The 23,292-nt window shown below is 40.0% G+C and overlaps 1 protein-coding gene across 2 annotated transcripts in view; it reads left to right on the top strand.

Moving 5' to 3' along the window:
* LOC124804785 (presenilin homolog) overlaps positions 1 to 23,292 on the top strand; it is a 104,694-nt gene that overhangs the window by 27,602 nt on the left and 53,800 nt on the right. For both annotated transcript variants that reach the window (XM_047265122.1, XM_047265115.1), the window contains 2 exons: positions 6,556 to 6,776; positions 10,832 to 10,930. In XM_047265122.1, coding sequence (XP_047121078.1) covers positions 6,556 to 6,776; positions 10,832 to 10,930 — 320 coding nt within the window. The remainder of the gene's footprint in view (positions 1 to 6,555; positions 6,777 to 10,831; positions 10,931 to 23,292) is intronic.

The raw sequence follows: 23,292 nt of genomic DNA, 5'->3' as shown, positions 1-23,292 counted from the left end.
GGGAAGTAAAACACTTCAAATTTGCATGAGAATTACATAAAATGAAATATCTGTAAAATTCTTTACATTGTAGTCCCGACTTATTTCGTAGTTGCCGGCAAGTAATAAAATTTCCATGTTCACTCCTTGTGAGTCTGTTATTATTATTAAAACATCTAAATTATGTCAGATGGGTAAGACTTTAAATTTTTTAAAAAAATTATACGATACAAGAAGTGACTTGCTGTATACACCTATTAGTTGAAATGGCTTAAATATTTTTATCTTTATATTTTATCTCCCTTTATTAAAACATAATAAGTTTATTGTTCATCATATTTACTAAATAGTTCATAGATGGTACGAAATGTCAGTCAGATGCATGGTTGGTGCAATTTGGCTATTCTACTATAGATATAGAGGGTACTAACCTCATTATCCCTTATAACCGATTTTCCTTGTAAATGCAGAACAACCAATATAATGAATTGCTGTTAATTATACTGTATATGCATCTGAACTAACGTATCATGGAAGAAGTTCTGTTGGTTCAGAATTATAATCATCGTAACAACCTGATCATTAATTAGGTTGCTGTTGGTATTTTTGTGATGGCAGAAGATGTCGAGCTCTTCTAGGAGGTTGAGGGATGTTGAAGTCAGCACCTTATGTTTTGTTGTAAGTAAATGTGCAGCCATACTTGATTTCTCCATGTTATCTTTTCTTCACAATGTGACATGTTCCCCAAACCTGATTTCCAGCCTCCGTCCTGTTTGGCCAACATAACAGGCCCTACAGTCTGGGCAATCAATTTTATAAACTCCAGAAGCATGAAATATGTTTTTTATGTCTACAGATTGTTGCAAAATACATCCTAAGTTGTTTTTAGTACCAAAAGACACTATCATATTGTACTTTCTAAGGATAGTTGCAATCCTAGTGCTCATTTTTCCGTGGTAAGGTAAGCTGACAAACTTAGTATGTTCTGTAGAAGCCGTATTATTATTGTAAAGCAACATCCTATTTTGTATTTATTAGCTATGTTCTTATATATAGCATCTACAAAGTCACATGGATGGTTATTTACTTTTGCAATTTTACCTTATTGTTGGCATTTCCTTATCATGCTTGTCTTTCGACATCAGAATTTTAAACAATCGATTGACAGCAAAATTGAAAAATATCTTTTTTTTTCTGAGACCGAAATAAATAAATCTGTTACTTTTCTAGATCTATCAACTCGAAATGAAAATGGCAGGCACACATTTGGTACATTTCGTAAAGAGACTTGTACCAATGGCATTGTGGATTTTGCTTCAGACCACCCTGTTCAACATAAAAAGACGTTTTTCAATTTTGCTATCAATCGGTTGTTTAAAATTCCGCTGTCAAAGGACGAACAAGATGAGGAAATGGCAACAATAATTCACATTGCAAAAGTAAAGAACTATCCATTTGACTTTGTAGGTACTCTATATAAGAACATAGCTTGCTTAGTTCCTGTCATTCCCCCTGGAACATAAGAGCCACGACAAAATTCCTCCACCTGGTACGTCACTTCACTTCAGGCTTTCCCATCCTCTGCAGCTTCTCTCTCGATCGTCCTTTTCCATGTCTATTTGGGACGCCCACATTTTCTAACTCCTTGAGGGTTCCAAACCAATGCCATCCTTCCAACAGCTCCTTCTGGTTTCCTCAATCTATGCACAATTCAGTTCCATTTTCTTTCTTTGATTTGTAAATTGATTGGTTGCTGATTTGTCTCCCTCCAAAGATCTTCATTTGTCATTATATCTGGCCATCTCACATTTAAAATACGCCAGAGACAGTGGTTGATAAAAACTTGGAGCTGGTTTTGTATGTGGTTATTCACCTTCCAAGTTTCGCAACCATACAAAAGACTAGCCTTCACATTGCTATTGAAAAGCCGGAGTTTGGTCTTCTTTGAGATGTGCCTATTTCTCCAGACAGGGTGCAGTTGTACAAATGCACCATTTGCTTTGTGGATGCGGCTAGGGACGTCTTCCTCAGCATCTCCTGTAGTCGTGACTATACTTCTGAGATAGAGGAAAGATTGGGCCTGTTCTATGTCCTCTCCATTAATGGGTTGCCTATTTGTGATGGTCGAATTTATCCGCGTTTCTTTGGTTTTGCGAACATTTATATCTTGAGGCCTACAACTTCCGCCTCTCTCTGTAACCTGGCCAGTTTCTCTTCGATGTCTCGATATTGTTGTGCCATTAAGCAAATGTTGTATGCGAAATCTAGATCTTCGAGCCTATCCTGCATGCCTCATTGTACACCTCTCTTCATCACATGGTCCAACACCAAAAGAAATAGTGTTGGCGAAAGAATACACCCTTGTCGTACTCCTGAATTAACTTGGAAAGGCTCTGTTAGTTCTCCATTATGTAGTACTTGGCATTCATAGTCTTCATACATTTCCTTGATGATGACGATGATGATGATCATGATGATGATGATGATATTTGTTACAATGCCATATTTTGCAAGAGTATCCCATGGCTCTTTGACTTTTCAAAGTCAATGAAGGTAAGGTAGAGGGTGTGTTGCCACTCCCCACTTTGTTCCAGAATAATTCTGAGAGTATTGATAAGGTCCACACAGCTTCGATGTTTTCTAAAACCTGCCTGCTCTCTCCTCAGTTGTGCTTCCACAGAATCCTTAATGCAGTTTAAAATGATCCTTACTCGGTACTGACAATAGGGTAATGCCCTGCCAGTTGTTGCAGTTGGTAACATCTCCTTTTTTGAGTATTTTCACGATAATACTTCGTTTCCAGTCTGTTGGCAGTTTCTCCTCTCTCCATATCTTCTCTAAGAGGATGTACAATAACTCGACAGTGGTGTCCAAGTCTGTTTTCAGCATCTCAGATGTTATATTATCTGGTCCTGGTGCCTTCCCATTCTTGATATGCTTCAGTGCTGTCCGAATTTCTGCTTTTGTGGGTGCATTTACACCAATGCTGGGATTAGGATCATTGTATTCCGTTTGTTCTTGTTCTTCTACCTCCACTGTGAGGTCTCTATTTAGAACTTCTTTAAAGTGTTCCTTCCACCTACGTGATTGTTCTTCATGTGTAGTTAGTATCTCTCCTTACTGGTCGGTTCTTCTGGAAGCTTTTCTTGGAGAGCAATTTAGTGATATCATATAGTTCTTTCACATCCCCTCTCCGTGCTGCCTGTTCTGCTCTATCAGCCTGTTCATCTATCCATCTTCTGTGGTCTCTTCTCACATTCCTTTTCACTTCCTTATCTGCTGCTCTATAATCAGCTTGTGCCTGTGCTTTTTGTTGCCTGGTCCTGCTCTGATTTACTCTTCCCTTGGCCTCCTTTCTATGGGTGATTTTCCTCCAGGTATGTCTGGACATTCAATCTCTCCACATGCAATTTTTAAAGCCAAGTTGTCTCTCACTCACTTGCACAAAAGTATTCTTAACTTCTATCCACATTTCCTCCATGTCCTTATCCTCAGCCTTCTCCAGTTCCAGCACCTGGAATCTATTCCAGAGCTCCAGCTGGAACCCCTCAGCTGTCTGTGGATCTTTCAGTTTACCTACATCAAATCTTCTATACCTTGGCTCGAATTTCTTTCTGGAAGCCACAGTCTTAATTCAAAAACAGGCAGTAATAAGAAGGTGGCCGCTACTTGTGTCTGCTCCTCTTCTATTCGCACATCTTCCAGGCTCCTCTTGAATTTCCTGGATACTGTGATGTGGTCAATTTGATTTTCTGTAATATAATCTGGGGATACCCATGTTATCTTATGACATCTCCGATGAGGAAACAAGGTCCTTCTTATTACAAGGTCATGGCTTGCGCAAGTCACTAAATCTTTCCCCCATTGTCATTCATTTCACACAAGCCATGTACCCCCATTATCTGTTCCAAACCCTCACTGTTATCTCCCACCTTGGCATTTATGTCTCCCATAACAATGAGGATATCTTTTTTGTCGAAGTCCGTTATCAGCTTTTTCCTTACAGTCTCTCGTAGCAGGTAATAGAACTCCTCCTCCTTCTCAATCTCTGATGTCTCTGTGGGGGCATAGCATTGGATAAGTGTCACGTTTCGGACCTTCGTCGTAAATCTGGCAGTCATGATCCTACTGGACACAGGTCTCTATTCTAGAAGGCTCTCCTTTGCTGCCTTGGTCAACAATAGCCCAACTCCATCCCGGTGTTCCTCTTCCTCTTCACATTCTGAATATAAAAGCATAATTCCATCTGATGTCTGCATTTCACCAAACTCTGGCCACCTTACTTCACTCAATCCCAGGATATCAAGCTTATAGGTATTCATTTCTCTTGTCACTTGTTTCAGCTTGCTATAAGAACATAGCTAATAAATACAAAAATAGGATGACGCTTTACAATAAAAATACAGCTTCTAAAGAACATACTAAGTTTGTCAGCTTACCTTATCACGGAAAAATGAGCACCAGGATTGCAACTATCCTTAGAAGTACAATATGATAGTGTCTTTTGGTACTAAAAATAACTTAGGATGTATTTTGCAACACTCTGTAGATGTAAAAAACATATTTCATGCTTCTGGAGTTATAAAATTGATTGCCGAGATTGTAGGGCCTGTTACATTGGCCAAACAGGAAGGAGGCTGGAAATCAGGTTTGGGGAACATGTCGCATTGGGAAGAAAAGATGCCATGGAGAAATCGAGTATGGCTGCACATTTACTTACAGCAAAACATAAGGTGCTGACTTCGACATCCAATGTGAGGTCGCTCCATAAGTGCGAGAAGGGCAGGTTCCTCAACCTCCTAGAAGAGCTTGACATCTTCTGCCATCACAAAAATACCTACTGCAACCTGATTAATGACCAGGTTGTTACGAAAAATGCGCAGTTCTGGGAATTATTCGAAGATTTGTTGCTGGGAAACAGTATAATGAGGTTAGTACCCTCTATATCTATAGCGGAATGGTCAAATTGCACCAACCATGCATCTGACTGACATTTAGCGCCATCTATGAACGATTTAGTAAATATGATGAACAGTATACTTATTATGTGTTAATAAAGGGAGATAAAATATAAAGATAAAAATATTTAAGCCATTTCAACTAATAGGTGTATACAGCTTGTCTCTTCTTGTGTCGTATAAATTTTTTAAAAAATTTAAAAAGTTTTACCCATCTGACATAATTTAGATGTTTTAATAATAATAACAGACTCACAAGGAGTGAACATGGAAATTTTATTACTTGCTGGCAACTGCAAGAATTTTACAGATATTTCATTTTATGTAATTCTCATGCAAATTTGAAGTGGTTTACTTCCCTTGAATTTTATATAAGTAGTTCATGTAGATGGTGCCATGTAACTAACGGATGTGTTCTCCATACAGCCTGCCTTCCGCAAACAGTAGTTATTCAATGAACTGTGGGTGAAGCCTGATCAACAGGGACTTCAATGCTTTGAGCGAAAATAATAATGGTATGTAATATACAAACCATATGTGTTAAGCCATTACTTGTAACTTTTTATTACATCATCTGACTATGTACTTCTTGTATTCTTAGCATTGAGAATGGCTAGCTTCTAGCCAAAATCTAGCCCTGCATAATAAAATTTAAAAAGGACAACTGATTGCTGCAATCTACAATTTACAAGTCAATATAACAGTCACTGAGTGCAACTGCTTTCCAAATCTTCGGGTGAAATTTGAGATATCTTAGTTGGCGTCTATATCCAGAAACGTGCATTTCACATTTATTTTATTAAGTAGGCAACATTTCACTGTGCAATCAGTTGTGGCTTGTAACCACACATTAGCAACTATCTTGCAGACAGCTCATAAGCAGACCCATATTTACTGGAACATTTTTGTCTTTTATACTTTCACCTGCTATTATGATACACCCTGTCAATCTCTTTGAGAGCAATATCCCATGTCACAAAATAAATACTAGGAGAAAGAATAATCTATATAAAGGCTTAAAAATCACTTTATTTTGAAAAAGCATTTGTTATTCAGGAACATGCATTTTCAGTAACTTGCTGGTAACTGTAAAATTTTTAGCTACTAATGAAGTAAAGATTATGTAGAACATAAACGTTTTCTTAGTTGCCATCTCGTCCTACTTCATTAATGAATTTCTTAGCAGTGCCAGTTTACTTATATACTGTCAAAATAAGTTGTGTTCTGTGTAATATAATAAGATAAGTATTGTTTTGATTTGTAAACGAGAACATTTTTTGCCATGGTCTTCAGGACCGTTTCACTTAGGATCATTGGAATAAATAGCATATTAGTTATTTTTTGGGTGTGTAATTTTTTTTTGTCAAGTTTCAAATCCTTGAGGATCTCATTACCATGGGTCTGCAAAATGAGCAGTGTATCTAATCTTATTGAACCTAATGAAATACAGCCTCTTCAAATGCACTATAAACTCATTGTCATCTTGAAAGCTCCAGTGAAAAAATGAATATTTGGTAGGCTTTCAGCTACTTTTTTCTGTATTCTTTATGAACTATACATTATTTTAAAGTTTTGTTTGTATGTTTGGATTTTTGATTAGTATTAAATATGATTTCAGGGAAGTTCTTAGAGCTTTCAATGTGCCAATGGATTACATTACCCTTGTTTTCCTTATGTGGAACTTTGGTGTTGTTGGGATGATATGCATCCACTGGCGAGGTCCTCTGCGTCTTCAGCAAGCATATCTCATATTTGTTGCTGCTCTTATGGCACTGGTGTTCATCAAATACCTACCGGAGTGGACAACTTGGGTTGTATTGGCAGTAATTTCAATCTGGGGTAGGTATAGATTTCATGTAATTCTTAGCATTTCTTACTTATATTTTCATAGCATTGTTCCAAAGCATTGTAAGTATTTACACCTACATCTACAACAACTGTGAAGTGCATAGCAGAGGGTACACCACACTGTACCATTTATTAGGGTTTCTTCATGTTCTATTTAGATATGGAGTGCAGTAAGAATGATTGTTTGAATGTCTCTGTGCGTGCAGTAATTAGTGTGATCTTATCGTCACAATCCCTATGTGAGCGATACAGAGAGTATTGTAGTACATTCCTAGAGTCATTTAAAGATGGTTCTTGAAAGTCTGCCAGTAGACTTTCTTGGGATAGTTTACATCTATCTTCAAGAGTCTGCCAGTTCAGTTCCTTCGATATCTCTGTGACACTCTCCCATGGATTAAACAAACCTTCCATTTATGCTGTCCGTCTCTGCATATGTTCAATATCTCCCATTAATCATATCTGGTTTGGGTCCCACACACTTGAGCAATATTCTGGAACCAGTCACTCAAGTGATTTGTAAGCAATCTACTTTGTAGATTGATTGCACATCTGTAGTATTCTACCAATAAACCGACGTCTACCACCTGCTTTATCCATGAATGGACATAAGTGGTCATTCCATTTCTTATGGCAACAGCAGAAACTTCGGTTGTAAGATGTTTTATTTAAAAAAAATTAAAAATAACCTTGTTTAAAGCATACAAGGACATTTACAAGTGATACCTGCTACACCATTCTCCCAGTCAAACATATACTTGATATCAGCTGAAAAATGCTTCCTACAAGACCAAAGCTAGTTAACTTTTAGTGATTAAGAATAAGGTTAGTTTACCACAACTTGTCTATATTTGTATCGACAGTTGCGAATAATATTTTTATCTTATTTTTCTATTTATCTGTTACGTTATTCTCATATTTTGGTTAAAGTCATCGCATAAGATCCAAACTCAGGATTTGTTAATCAAAGTTCAGTGTCGGTCACTTATGAAACAAATATCAAAGTGGAACATTCATAATTATCTGCCTGTCTCTTTCTCCTTATATATGAACTGTGAAACATTTCTAATAACACTGGAGAGTTTAAACTTATAACTGTAATTATCTGTGAACAAGAATAACACTCTTAGGAGCTACTAGTTGGATCAGTGAAAAGGATAATATCTGAAGAAAGCCTAGTGCTGTATAAGAGATCTGTTCAAAGAATTCCGGAACTTTGTCTACAGAATTGTTTTGTACTTATGTTTTACTCATTGTGCATTCTCTCCTTCAAAATACTCTCCTCCACAATTTATACACTGCCCCCAACACCATCTCCACTTCCAGAAGCAGTCTTGGTATGCATCTTATTGGATCATGTGAGGCGTTGTCTGCAAGTTTTCTTTTACTCGGCTATTGTTGCAAATCTTCGTCCTTTCAACAGGATTTTCATCTTTCGGTGGAGGATGAGGCACACGGTGATATTGTTTCTTGTGCAATAGTAACACACCAACAGGAATGAATGTGCAGGTGCGTTATTGTGGTGCAACAGCCATGAATTGTCTCACCACATTTCAGGCTGTTTCCTTCTCATATTTTCTTGTAGGCATCGCAACACATCCCAATAGTACCATCAATTAACAGTTTGTCCAGTGGCATGATGGACTAATCCTTCAGAGTCAAAGAAAACTATCATTATGGCTTTGACATTTGACCTGATTTGACGAGCTGCTTTAAATCTCGGAGAACCTTTCCCAACCCTTTGTGAAGATTGAACCTTGGTCTCAACATCATAACCATAGACCCACGTCTCATCACCAGTTATGATTCTCTTAAGGAACATCTCTCATGTGCACTATCCAAAAGCTCTTCACAGACTGCAAGGTGAAGGACTTTCTGGTCTTCTCTCATGAGCCATGGGATGAACTTGGCAGCAACATGTTGCATTCCAGGATGCCATCAAGATTTCATGACATAATGCAACTGAAATATTACATTCTTCTTCAATCTCTCGGACAGTCAGTCTTTGATTGGCATGCACAGTTTTGTTGACATTCCTGACATGAGTGTCGTCAGTAGACGCCAAAAGGCATCTTGAACGAGGGTCATCTTCAACTTTTGTCCAGCCATTTTTAAACAATGTGAACCATTCGTAAGACCGTATACAGCTTAAGCACTCATCACCATACACTTCCTGCATAATTTGGTGTGTGTCTAAAGGTTTCCTTGAGTTTCACACAAATTTTAATGCAGACGCATTGCTCCTCCAACTCTGCCATCTCGAAATTTGCAAATTGTGTGACACAATGCTCTACTCAGTGCAGCACTGAACAATAATTAACAGACATACAACAATGAAACTTCCAGCAGTTACACATTATATACAGGCATGTACAGGGATGCCAACCACATCTCGCTCCAACACACCATTGATGCAAAATTATGAATGTTTCAGAATTTTTTGAACAGACCTCATATGTCCTACATTGTTTATAGCTTTTTGCTGCAGTCTGTCCATGTTACTTTGTTAGACAGTGAAGAGGGTGGTTATAAAGCAGTTAGAAATTGGTGTTACATAGTTGCCAATGTCATTTTTTTGCTATCATGTTAGGGTTAACTAGAAAAATCTAGTGTCTCTGTACGTAAGAAAACACTATGAGAAAGACAACTTAGTTAATAGGTAAGTGTGTTGGCGCTCAGACTTCGGTCTATGTCGTAGGAAAGTTCTTGTTGACTGTAAATACTTTGGGGTTAAAGGAGACCACTCACCGACCGGCAGAAGTGTTTTGTTGTTGATAGGAACAAACAAAAGACAGAAAACCAGCTAGCTTTTGGATCTGATGAGCTAGAGTAAAAACACACACACACACACACACACACACACACACACACACACACACACACACACACACACACACACAAGGATGTGAAGTGGGAGGGGATGACAGGACGATGGAAGGGGAAACTGTTTGGTGGAGCAGGTAATCCGCTGTCTCCACACCCTCCACCCAACAGTTTCCCCTTCCTGTGTCCTGTGTGTCCTATCACCCCTCACGTCGCCTTCAGCATGTGCTGCTTCCCACGGGACACTACAGTCTTGTCAGCCTATATACCTGCCACCCCTCCCGCCCGCATTCCTAGCCAGCAAGCCAGCTGCCTCTCCCTGAGTTGCTATGTACCCAGTCCCAGTCCCTCTCCTTGACTCCTGACTCCCTCTCCCTTCCCCTCTCCCCACCCAACCTGACACTACCCCCATCACAACCAGTCCATCTGCCACAAAATAGCATTGGCACTATCTGTCACCATATTGGGGGCACAGGTGTGTGTGTGTGTGTACTCTGGCTTGTCAAAGGATAAATTCAAACAAAAGCTAGCAAGTTTGAATGGTCTCCCTTAGACCTAAATAGTTCAATCATTGTGAAAGAGTGCGGTCATCCAATTGTTTTAGAATTTTTTTGCTGACTTTAATGTGAATCATGATCAGTGGTGTTATGTTTTATTGGATGTATTTTTTCAATGCTATCCTGGACTATTTTGTAATTTTTCAGCCACTGTCCACTTCCCATTTCAACACACAGCTCAGCACTTAGCAAAAGGAAACATACAGTTGGTAAAATTTTCATTGAGCTCTTGGCTTTCAATTACTGAATCAGAGAAAGATCTTGGTGCTCTATCAGTACTGTGTGCATAACACAGTAATAACCATTTTTGACAGTCATGTTTGACTTTTTTTTGTGTCTGGACTTTTCATACTAGAACAAGTGATGAAGCAGTTTATGATATCCATTTCTTGGATAAGAGAAGTCAGTATCCACAGTGTGGGTAAATGTTAGGCATGAAGTGTGTAGCATAAATATTGTGGCAGCATTGAGTGAGGGAGGTGGAGCTTATGGGCATGTAGCCCTTGTACTGCTCCTACTTTTGCAAAGCGACGCATTTATTTGGGAATACAACTTTTATCTTTGAAAACATACAAGTTCATATTACAGAATGATATTGACTTATTTTATTGATGTGTTAAATTTTGTATACTGTTCTGAATTATTCTTCTTGATGTTATTTCTTAACAGATCTGGTAGCAGTTTTGAGCCCAAAAGGACCACTTCGCATACTGGTTGAAACAGCACAAGAGAGAAATGAGCAAATTTTTCCTGCACTGATTTACTCTTGTAAGTATATTTTACCATGTGAAATACATGTGGTGTATGTGTACATTATGGTGATAGCTGTATGCTCACATGTCATTATGAAATTAGATTGTCTAGGTGACTTATCCTGAACAGAAATTTATCCAAAGTTGATGAAGGTTTGTAAGGAGTCTGCTTCTTCCTTTTCAACAGTTAAAGAATTGATGACCAAATTGATACATGACCATACTTCTTTTGAAAATAATCTGCGTGAAAGATGTCCTAAACCTCCAACAACCAAGCGAAAATACCAAAAATTGATGACTGAAAATGAGCAATCAAAGGTGTCTGAAGTAATTGATTTCATAAGCATATCATAAAAAAGGATGTGGTACACAGTGTGTTCAGGAATTCCCGTTAAGACTTCTAGGACTTGTAGAGTAAAGTGAGCAGATAATATTTTGATTTGGAATCCCTGTCTGGTAATATACAGTTTCCATGCTACAACTATTTGAAAACACGTTGGTAACGTGACCACTTTTACAAGTAATTAAGTGTGACCCAGTATGTCATTTGTTTTACAATTCCACTCATTAATATTAAAGGAATTGGTAGTGTACTGAGTTCTCTTCAACATGATGCAGTATGACTTCTTCCAGTTAGGGTGTGTGGCATCTGCTTGGAGGACCAGAGTCATGCCTGCTGATAGTGAAGGTATCCTATCTCTAAGCCATTTCTTAATTGTGGCATAAAGGGTATGCAATGGAGTCAGACAGCGTGGAGAACAACCGTGAGCTTCGCCATTCAGAAGGATCATATCAGTGTATTCTGCAAATGTGTACTCAGCGATGTTGCTCTAACACTCACAGACCTGTAAATGAGGCTCAAACCTGGTCAGAGAGGTAGGATAGACGTCAGATGACATCAGCCAATCCACTGTAACCCCCCACCCGCCACCCCACCATGACTACCCTGTTGCATTCCTAACTAGCAAACCTGTTTTCAAATGTCTGTAGCATGGAAACAAAGTTTCCAGACATGGGTTCCTATTCAAAACATTATCTACCCACTCCCCTCTACATGCCCTAGAAGTTTGTAACAGGAATTTCCAAACACCCTATATTTTATGTGAAGAAAAGCTTTGTATGGTTATTATGCTGCATTTGTTGAAAGCGTACAGAATTCAAATGTTTGACCTCTTTAAATATAATAGAACAATTTTTAATGCTGATTTTATGCTGTGGATAAGATGTAGGTCTACATTAGAAATCAAGGAACAGTCAAGGCAGTGGGTGGAAGTCAGTGGACCTGCACTAAAAATGTGAAGTTGATTCCAACCACTTGAAGGCTTGAGGGCAGTGTTTTCTGGGTGGCAAAAATGAATTATTCTGATGGCTTACCTCACAAGAAGTAAAACAGTAACTGGTGAATATTCGGCAAGTCTTCAAGACCCACTGGATGAAAAATTTCATTTGAAGAGGCCTGGATAGTAAAAGAAAAAATAATACCTTTTTCAGGACAATGGACCAGTGACAAAGTGGTTAGCACATTAGACTCACATGCAAGAGGACTGGTTTTCAGATTTCCTTGTCATCGTCAATTTTTTTAGGTTTCCTTGGTTTTTCCTAAATTCATTAAAATGAGTGCCAGAATGGTTCCTTTGAAAAGTACATGGCCCAAATCATATGTTATCCTTGCTCTAACCAAACTTCCACTTTGTTTCCAATAGCATTGTTAGTGGGACATTAAACCTAAATTTTCCTGTTTTTGTCTTTGACTGAAAAAGTGCTTTGGTGTTGTGATTTGAGTATTAACTGTTAGAATATCCATCATACTCCCCAGACTTTGCATCCTCTGGCATTCACCTGTGCCCACATACAAAGAAATTTTTGGCTTGAAAATGTTTGAATATGATGACCATGTGAAGTATATGTGGATGTTTTGCAGACCTTTTAGGATCACACTTCAGGAAAGGAATCTACCTGGAAAAATATTGGACAAAAATAGTGCCTAACATGTATGTTTTCTATTTGTTCAAGTGTGTGGAACATTGTGAAACTTTTAAAAAACATAAGTGGAAGTACATCAAGATATATTCACAAAGAGCTTTAGTAGCTATATAATCAGTTGTAATTCACAGATACAGATACAAATACAAATATGGTGTAACTTTTTTCGTAGCATTTTAGTGGTAGTTGATTATTAATGCAGTCTACGGAATTTGTTGATGTTACTGGAAGAATGCAAGGTTGGCTTCACTTCTTTATTCATCTGCCAGCCACATAGCTGCATAACAGCATGGGAAGGGCTGCTGCAATGCGGGTGGCGTGATAGTGGTGTGGTGTCAGCCAGCTAGAAACTCAGCAGCTGTTGGATTACTGAAAATTGAGACTCAGTAGCAGATATCAGAGCCTGTGACACAGTGGAAGCAACCTTGGCATAGTGGGATGGCGCCCAGCATGGCGTTGTAGCTAGTTGAGTCTGACCTGGAGATGCTCTTTCATCTCTACTGGCAGATGCTACAAGAGATACGATGTGCATCACTGAGTGGTTTATTCTTAAAATTACAAGAGTGTACATTCATAGAAAATTCAACCAATTATTGCTTCCTCCTAAATATTGTGTATCTCACAAAGTGTCCACCAAGGTAAAATTAGAAAGATTCAAGTTGGCATGAACTCTTATCAACAATTATTCTCCCTATCCATGCCATTCACAACTGGAGACATGGTGCGGGGACAGAGGGACCAAGCACACAGGCAGAATGAAGACTGCCAGCAATTAGCAGGAAAATGGCTGGCAAACTGGTGTGGAATTCATCACATGGCAGTGGTAGTATGCAGGAATAATGCACAATGAAAATTGTCAGTATCAGTGCTAACATGATACATGGAAGTTGCACAGTGCCTACAGTGAACAGCAATAGCTTTAGGCTTCGAAACAATTATCCGAAAAGCTTATCAGAAATAATGGTTGGTTGCTATTCATATCCTCTGTGGATCATACTACTCCTTCCACTTGGTCATAGCATAGTTGTCTGCCTATTGACATCCCATTTGGAACTCAGAGTATGTATAAACTATTGGAAACGTGAGAAATAGAAGACTTGCAAACTTTGACTGTTACCAAATCCCAACCCCCTTCAAACACCATCCCTTGTTGGTTGAGTAGTGCCAGACAAGGTCAACTACGTGTAATGGCAGATTATGCATGAAGGTTTTGGGGTGGTAAAGTCATGCATCTTGACATCTAGGAGTTGCAATGCAAGAGGCCCCAAGTGTTCATAGTAAGAACTGCCCAATTTCTTTCTGGCAGAAACACAGACAGAAAGTTGTTTCATATACAGGAGACGAGCTAGAGTCTGTCGTCAGTGGGACAGGCTGCATCTTACCATATAAACTAAAATGTCACTATATCACTTGAATTTGGTGTCAGATGACCATGTTTGATGATGTGTAGGTGTGCACCTTTAAACACTGCGTCTCTGAATAGTGATTCCCAGTGTCCGTTTTCATTGGATTTTGAAGATGTGAGTTACCGCCTTCCTAGGATGGAACTCAGGCTAATGCTGAATTACCTGTCAATGATCCTAAGCATAGAATAGTTGTTGTAGTGTTCACTGTTGATGGTCACGTAAAATTTCAACCTGTCTCTTGCTATTAATTGGAATTGTCCACTATATGTTTAGAAAAAATGTTAATGCATCATCCTTTTTCTTTACCAGGACAATCATGTACCTGAAAAATATGAACCGTCATCATACTTCCTCATTTGTCTGTGAATGTTTTGGGGGGCATACTCAGATTTGTAATCTAGTTTCTGGCAGATAATTCCTGATAAATCACCAATGTTAATCAAAAGAGAGTCTGTCATCTGTGACTATTACATGTGCATGTTGGTCTTTGGTGAGAACTATTCTTAGAACTCACAGAAAGTTATCCATAATAATGAGTATCATATGTGGAAAATTCAAAAAAATAGATCTATGTTGATGATCCTCCAGAATTGTAGAAAGAAGCAGCAAAAACAACATACATTCACACTTGTGGCTCTGATGGTGTCAGCCAGGGACTGAAGTCTGTTTTGGGTACCACCAAATGCTTAACACAGATTTTACAAACCTGTTGAGGTGCTTGATGTCCTCATTGTTGCAGCGGCAATAACAATATCGATCATCCATGTTATGCCACAGTGATGGCAGTGTAATATGCAAAGGGCCTTTCCAGTTATGTCTGTAGGTGTATGAAGGAGAATAACACCGTGTTGTGCCACTAGAGAATGTTGCACACGATAATATTTTCTGATGGCTGCATCAACCATCTGCCACTTTGAAGGCAACCAACCACTAGGTATGAACACTTGAACATTCCATGAGATTGGGTTGTGTTCCGCTTTTTGAGCGATACATACACGAGAAAATCTGGTGTCCTGTTAGAGTTGGCTGTGTCCAAGGCAAAATACCCATCTTCCTTAAAACAAAATATGCAACAGGTTACTAGAATAGACAGAACAATGCATCAGCATTTACATGTTTTGTAGGGGGGTGGAGGCATATTTCATAATTGTAAATTGCCAGGGTGCACACCTGTTGTTACAGATGTAGAGCTGTATGATCTAAGCTGCCTCATGTGTGATTAAAAATGTCAGGCAGTGGCATATGGTCCTTAACTAGATGGAATATCATACTGCATAGATATTACTGAAATTTCATTAACATGAACAATATGACAAAATAGTTCGCATGTGAATGGCTGGATGTCAGTGTCTAAAGGGCACAATATTTCGCCAGGTGGTCATGTTGTTGGATCTGCGGTGACTGCTTCTTATTGGTGGTAATGAGAGTGGAATTTATTGGGTGGAATTTATCAGCAATATTATTATTTTGTCTGCCAGCTGATCCATTCCTAACATTGCAGTGTCACTTAAGGTGAAACAAATGGGCTTTGTGCAGTAATATGTCAGTTTTATATCTGCCTTCAGGGAAATATGAATCTGAAAATGGCTTGTGCAGCTCAGGTCATATGGAAGAAGAGAATATATAAGCTTACTAAATCTCATAATGTGTGATCTGTGGTACCAAATGTACTTGGTCATGTAACAGAAATCTAAAAGATGCTTAATGTTCGGTGTATGACAATATGACTTACGACTCCCATATTTGCTAAAAAGTCCCAATTGTTTTCTGAATGTAGAGGGGTCATGTGAATGCAGCTTCAAACTGAATAACAATCGCTTTCATTGGTTTGATGTTACACAAGTGAAACAGTCTGCACTGTTCTCTAGGCAGATGGATTCCAAATGCCCCCATTTGTCACAAAGTGTCCAAGTAGACTGGTAGCTGTGCACTGTATAGCAATTTCGGCATAATTTAATACCATTTCTGAATATAAACACCATGTAAACATCTGTGGTGTGACTTGGACTCTGCTGAGCCATCATGCTTGAAGAACCCTGTCATTGCTTTGATTTACAAATGCCCCCATTTGTTACAAAGTGTACAAGTAGTCTGGCAGCTGTGCACTGAATAGCAATTTCGGCATAATTTAATACCATTTCTGAATATAAACACCATGTAAACATCTGTAGGGTGACTTGGACTCTGCTGAGCCATGTGCTTGAAGAAACCTGTCATTGCTTTGTTTTTTTTTCTCCTGCCTGGATCCGTTGTATTTCAACATCAACCTGCAGAATGGTTTTGAATGTGTTTGCTGTAGTCAACACTTCCTTCAGCGGTGGTTTCAAAGTTTGATGCTTTCATATAGGCAACTTCATGTGGAACATGCTGAATCAATATGTGTCTTATCAAGATTTTTACATATGAAGTACCACTGTCTGCTTTTTTACATTTGAGCTGGTACCATTTGATGAGACCATGCAGTTCAGTTACATGCTGTTTATGGTACCACTTTGGCAGTTATGTGGTCTGAGAAGGAAAACTAAATGAGACAATACAGTATTAAATTATTAAATTTCTTGGAAAAATACTGAACCATGTTTTACTAATATGCAGGCTGCACCCACAGTGGGCCTGACACTGGAGCATTCCACTGGCAGTGGCTTAATATGGCCAATCTTTTCACATCAGTATGCCATTACATGTTCAGTCTCAGTGCACCCAATCTCAATGCCCTACATATAGGCTTCAGATAATGGTCAGCGGAATTCATCTCAGTTTGTTTTCTTCTGTGGAACTGGACAACATTCGCACACACAAAATGTGGAGTGTGAGAAATTTTTAAGTTTAATACAAGAAAGGAGGAGTTAGTTGCATCGTGAAGGCAAGATATATAGCAACAGTGATATATCTCAGAATCTATGGTCTAAAATTGCTACTCTATTGGAAACTAAAGGTTTTGAACAACTTAAGAATTTTATAATAATTAACTATATATTGCATTATACATGTTGTGTGGCTGTCTAGTCATTCCTATCTCATGTTTGTACTTAAAATGCAGCATCTCATGCAGACAAAATCTGCATTGGAAACTCTAGATCTTGATTGTTGTTGTTGTGGTCTTCAGTCCTGAGACTGGTTTGATGCAGCTCTCCATGCTACCCTATCCTGTGCAAGCTTCTTCATCTCCCAGTACTTACTGCAACCTACATCCTTCTGAATCTGCTTAGTGTATTCATCTCCTGATCTCCCTCTATGATTTTTACCCTCCACGCTAAATTTGTGATCCCTTGGTGCCTCAGAACATGTCCTACTAACCGGTCCCTCCTTTTTTGTCAAGTTGTGCCACAAACTCCTCTTCTCCCCAATTCTATTCAATACTACATCATTAGTTATGTGATCTACCCATCTAATCTTCAGCATTCTTCTGTAGCACCACATTTTGAAAGCTTCTATTCTCTTCTTGTCGAAACTATTTATCGTCCATGTTTCACTTTCATACATGGCTACACTCCATACAAATACTTTCAGAAATAACTTCCTGACACTTAAATCAATACTCGATGTTAACAAATTCCTCTTCTTCAGAAACGCTTTCCTTGCCATTGCTAGTCTACATTTTATATCCTCTCTACTTCAACCATCATCAGTTATTTTGCTCCCCAAGTAACAAAACTCTTTTACTACTTTAAGTGTCTCATTACCTAATCTAATTCCCTCAGTATCACCCGACTTAATTCGACTACATTCCATTATCCTCGTTTTGCTTTTGTTGATGTTCATCTTATACCCTCCTTTCAAGACACTGTCCATTCCGTTGAGCTGCTCTTCCAAGTCCTTTGCTGTCTCTGATAGAATTACAATGTCATCGGCGCACCTCTAAGTTTTTATTTCTTCTCCATAGAATTTAATACCTACTCCAAACTTTTCTTTTGTTTCCTTTACTGCTTGCTCAATATACAGATTGAATAACACCGGGGAGAGGCTACAACCCTGTCTCACTCCCTTCCCAACCACTGCTTCCCTTTCATGCCCCTCGACTCTTATAACTGCCATCTGGTTTCTGTACAAATTGTAAATAGCCTTTCGCTCCCTGTATTTTACCCCTGCCACTTTTAGAATTTGAAAGAGGGTATTCCAGTCAACATTGTCAAAAGCTTTCTCTAAGTCTACAAATGCTAGAAATGTAGTTTTGCCTTTCCTTAATCTTTCTTCTAAGATAAGTTGTAAGGTCAGTATTGCCTCACGTGTTCCAATGTTTCTATGGAATCCAAACTGATCTTCCCCGAGGTCGGCTTCTAACAGTTTTTCCATTCGTCTATAAAGAATTCGTGTTAGTATTTTGCAGCTGTGACTTATTAGACTGATAGTTCAGTAATTTTCACATCTGTCAACACCTGCTTTCTTTGGGATTGGAATTATTATATTCTTCTTGAAGTCTGAGGGTATTTCGCCTGTCTCATACATCTTGCTCACCAGATGGTAGAGTTTTGTCAGGACTGGCTCTCCCAAGGCCGTCAGTAGTTCCAATGGAATGTTGTCTACTCCCGGGGCCTTGTTTCGACTCAGGTCTTTCAGTGCTCTGTCAAAGTCTTCACGCAGTATTGTATCTCCAATTTCATCTTCATCTACACCCTCTTCCATTTCCATAATATTGTCCTCAAGTACATCGCCCTTGTATAGACCCTCTATATACTCCTTCCACCTTTCTGCTTTCACTTCTTTGCCTATAACTGGGTTTCCATCTGAGCTCTTGATATTCATACAAGTGGTTCTCTTTTCTCCAAAGGTCTCTTTAATTTTCCTGTGGGCAGTATCTATCTTAACCCTAGTGAGATAAGCCTCTACATCCTTAAATTTGTCCTCTAGCTATCCCTGCTTAGCCATTTTGCACTTCCTGTCGATCTCATTTTTGAGACATTTGTATTCCTTTTTGCCTGCTTCATTTAGTGCATTTTTATGTTTTCTCCTTTCATCAATTAAATTCAATATTTCTTCTGTTACCCAAGGATTTCTACTAGCGCTCGTCTTTTTACCTACTTGATCGTCTGCTGCCTTCACTACTTCATCCCTCAGAGCCACCCATTCTTCTTCTACTGTATATCCTTCCCCCATTCCTGTCAATTGTTCCCTTATGCTCTCCCTGAAACTCTCTACAACCTCTGGTTCTTTCAGTTTATCCAGGTCCCATCTCCTTAAATTCCCACCTTTTTGCAGGTTATTCAGTTTTAATCTACAGTTCATAACCAATAGATTGTGGTCAGAGTCCACATCTGCCCCTGGAAATGTCTTAGAATTTAATACCTGGTTCCTAAATCTCTGTCTTACCATTATATGATCTATCTGATACCTTCTAGTATCTCCAGGATTCTTCCATGTATACAACCTTCTTTCGTGATTCTTGAACCAAGTGTTAGCTATGATTAAGTTATGCTCTGTGCAAAACTCTAACAGGCGGCTTCCTCTTTCATTTCTTAGCCCCAATCCATATTCATCTACTATTTCCTTGTCCCCCTTTTCCTACTCTCGAATTCCAGTCACCCACGACTATTAAATTCTCATCTCCCTTCACTACCTGAATAATTTCTTTTATCTCATCATACATTTCATCAATTTCTTCATCATCTGCAGAGCTAGTTGGCATGTAAACTTGTACTACTGTAGTAGGTGTGGGCTTCGTGTCTATCTTGGCCACAATAATGCGTTCACTATGCTGTTTGTAGTAGCTTACCCGCACTCCTATTTTATTATTCATTATTAAAGCTACTCCTGCATTACCCCTATTTGATTTTGTATTTATAACCCTGTATTCACCTGACCAAAAGTCTTGTTCCTCCTGCCACTGAACTTCACTAATTCCCACTATATCTAAGTTTAACCTATCCATTTCCCTTTTTAAATTTTCTAACCTACCTGCCCGATTAAGGGATCTGAAATTCCACACTCCGATCCGTAGAACACCAGTTTTCTTTTTCCTGATAATGACGTCCTCTTGAGTAGTCTCCGCCCGGAGATCCGAATGGGGGACTATTTTACCTCCGGAATATTTTACCCAAGACGACGCCATCATCATTTAACCATACAGTAAAGCTGCATGCCCTCGGGAAAAATCACGGCCGTAGTTTCCTCTTGCTTTCAGCCATTTGCAGTACCAGCACAGCAAGGCCGTTTTGGTTAATGTTACAAGGCCAGGTCAGTCAATCATCCAGACTGTTGCCCCTGCCAATACTGAAAAGGCTGCTGCCCCTCTTCAGGAACCACAAGTTTGTCTGGCCTCTCAACAGATACCCCTCCGTTGTGGTTGCACCTACGGTACGGCCATCTGTATCGCTGAGGCACGCAAGCCTCCCCACCAACAGCAAGATCCATGGTTCATGGGAGGGAGACCTTGATTATAATCTAAAAAATTATCTGTGCAAGTGAGAAAGGTGGTTTATGTTAATTTTTATGCTTAAAGTTACTGTAGTGGATCTTTTTTGGATTGCAGTAGATGGACAGAAGCTGTCTACAGATTATCTTTACAGCTTACCAATGTATTTATGCAAGTAGGATAGTGATTCTTTAATGTGAGATCATTTCCAAAAGTGGTGTATGTGTTCCTCCTATTCAGTGCTTTAAGTGTTCAGAGTATCTTATTCCACAATTTGTATTCGTCTTTCACTCACGTGCTAAATGATAGTCATTGAAGATTAACATACACTCCTGGAAATTGAAATAAGAACACCGTGAATTCATTGTCCCAGGAAGGGGAAACTTTATTGACACATTCCTGGGGTCAGATACGTCACATGATCACACTGACAGAACCACAGGCACATAGACACAGGCAACAGAGCATGCACAATGTCGGCACTAGTACAGTGTATATCCACCTTTCGCAGCAATGCAGGCTGCTATTCTCCCATGGAGACGATCGTAGAGATGCTGTATGTAGTCCTGTGGAATGGCTTGCCATGCCATTTCCACCTGGCGCCTCAGTTGGACCAGCATTCGTGCTGGATGTGCAGATCGCGTGAGACGACGCTTCATCCAGTCCCAAACATGCTCAATGGGGGACAGATCTGGAGATCTTGCTGGCCAGGGTAGTTGACTTACACCTTCTAGAGCACGTTGGGTGGCACGGGATACATGCGGACGTGCATTGTCCTGTTGGAACAGCAAGTTCCCTTGCCGGTCTAGGAATGGTAGAACGATGGGTTCGATGACGGTTTGGATGTACCGTGCACTATTCAGTGTCCCCTCGACGATCACCAGTGGTGTACGGCCAGTGTAGGAGAGCGCTCCCCACACCATGATGCCGGGTGTTGGCCCTGTGTGCCTCGGTCGTATGCAGTCCTGATTGTGGCGCTCACCTGCACGGCGCCAAACACGCATACGACCATCATTGGCACCAAGGCAGAAGCGACTCTCATCGCTGAAGACGACACGTCTCCATTCGTCCCTCCATTCATGCCTGTCGCGACACCACTGGAGGCGGGCTGCACGATGTTGGGGCGTGAGCGGAAGATGGCCTAACGGTATGCGGGACCGTAGCCCAGCTTCATGGAGATGGTTGCGAATGGTCCTCGCCGATACCCCAGGAGCAACAGTGTCCCTAATTTGCTGGGAAGTGGCGGTGCGGTCCCCTACGGCACTGCGTAGGATCCTACGGTCTTGGCGTGCATCCGTGCGTCGCTGCGGTCCGGTCCCAGGTCGACGGGCACGTGCACCTTCCGCCGACCACTGGCGACAACATCGATGTACTGTGGAGACCTCACGCCCCACGTGTTGAGCAATCCGGCGGTACATCCACCCGGCCTCCCGCATGCCCACTATACGCCCTCGCTCAAAGTCCGTCAACTGCACATACGGTTCACGTCCACGCTGTCGCGGCATGCTACCAGTGTTAAAGACTGCGATGGAGCTCCGTATGCCACGGCAAACTGGCTGACAGTGACGGCGGCAGTGCACAAATGCTGCGCAGCTAGCGCCATTCGACGGCCAACACCGCGGTTCCTGGTGTGTCCGCTGTGCCGTGCGTGTGATCATTGCTTGTACAGCCCTCTCGCAGTGTCCGGAGCAAGTATGGTGGGTCTGACACACCGGTGTCAATGTGTTCTTTTTTCCATTTCCAGGAGTGTATTTCTGTTTTGATGAATTTATTTGAAGTCATCCAGAATGTTTGTATCTTGCTTTTCAGTGACACAACAAATCATTTCAAGTATTTAAAAGAACAGTTCTCTCGCCATCTCACATATTCATAAAAGTTGTCTGGTTATTCCAGTAACTGAGTTAAAAGTGTACAATACTCAACATGTTAGAATAGGTTTTATCTAGTCTCCTCAGTGAAATAGTCTAACCTCCATGATCCCACCAAAAACTGCCAGAGGAGCATACTGTGACAAAGCTGTTGGCCAAAGTTGTCGGACAACCTCTAGTGACATTTCTGGTCTTGCCTTTGGCAGAGACAAGTAACACTGCTAATGCTAGTCTCATGCCTTGTGTGCTGGTAAAAGTTGGGTCATAATGCTGCTGCTTGCACTGTAGGATCTGATGCATGCTGACAGCTTAGACATCTAACTGAGCCCTGTAACACCTGAACTCCTAACAAAACTTGTCACTAATTTACTTTTTTTATTGTTCCTGTTGATATGAGAATAATGTGTGGCTAAATTAATCTATTTATTGTTTCACTATGCATTGGGCATGTAAATAACACTGGAAAGGTTTCTGCTAAGCAAATGGCTTTATATACGGGCTGTGTTAAAAAAGTAAGGTGATTTTATATCTTTATGAAAAAATATTTATTTATTCATCAATATTCATGTTGTCCCCTTCATAGTATTCCCCCTCAGATACAGTATACTTGTGCCAACACTTCTTCCAATCCTCGAAGCACTTCTCGTAAGCGCTTTTTGGTGGAGCCTTGAGTACTTGTTTTTATTTCCTCAGTTGTTGAAAATCTTCGTTCTTTCATAAGTCTCTTCACTTTTGGAAGCAGGAAAACATCGCAGGGAGCCAAATCCAGTGA

Source organism: Schistocerca piceifrons, chromosome 1 (assembly GCF_021461385.2).
Source record: "Schistocerca piceifrons isolate TAMUIC-IGC-003096 chromosome 1, iqSchPice1.1, whole genome shotgun sequence".
NCBI lineage: Eukaryota > Metazoa > Arthropoda > Insecta > Orthoptera > Acrididae > Schistocerca > Schistocerca piceifrons.
Note: the sequence above shows the minus strand (reverse complement) of the source record. Positions and strands in the feature narration are given on the sequence as shown.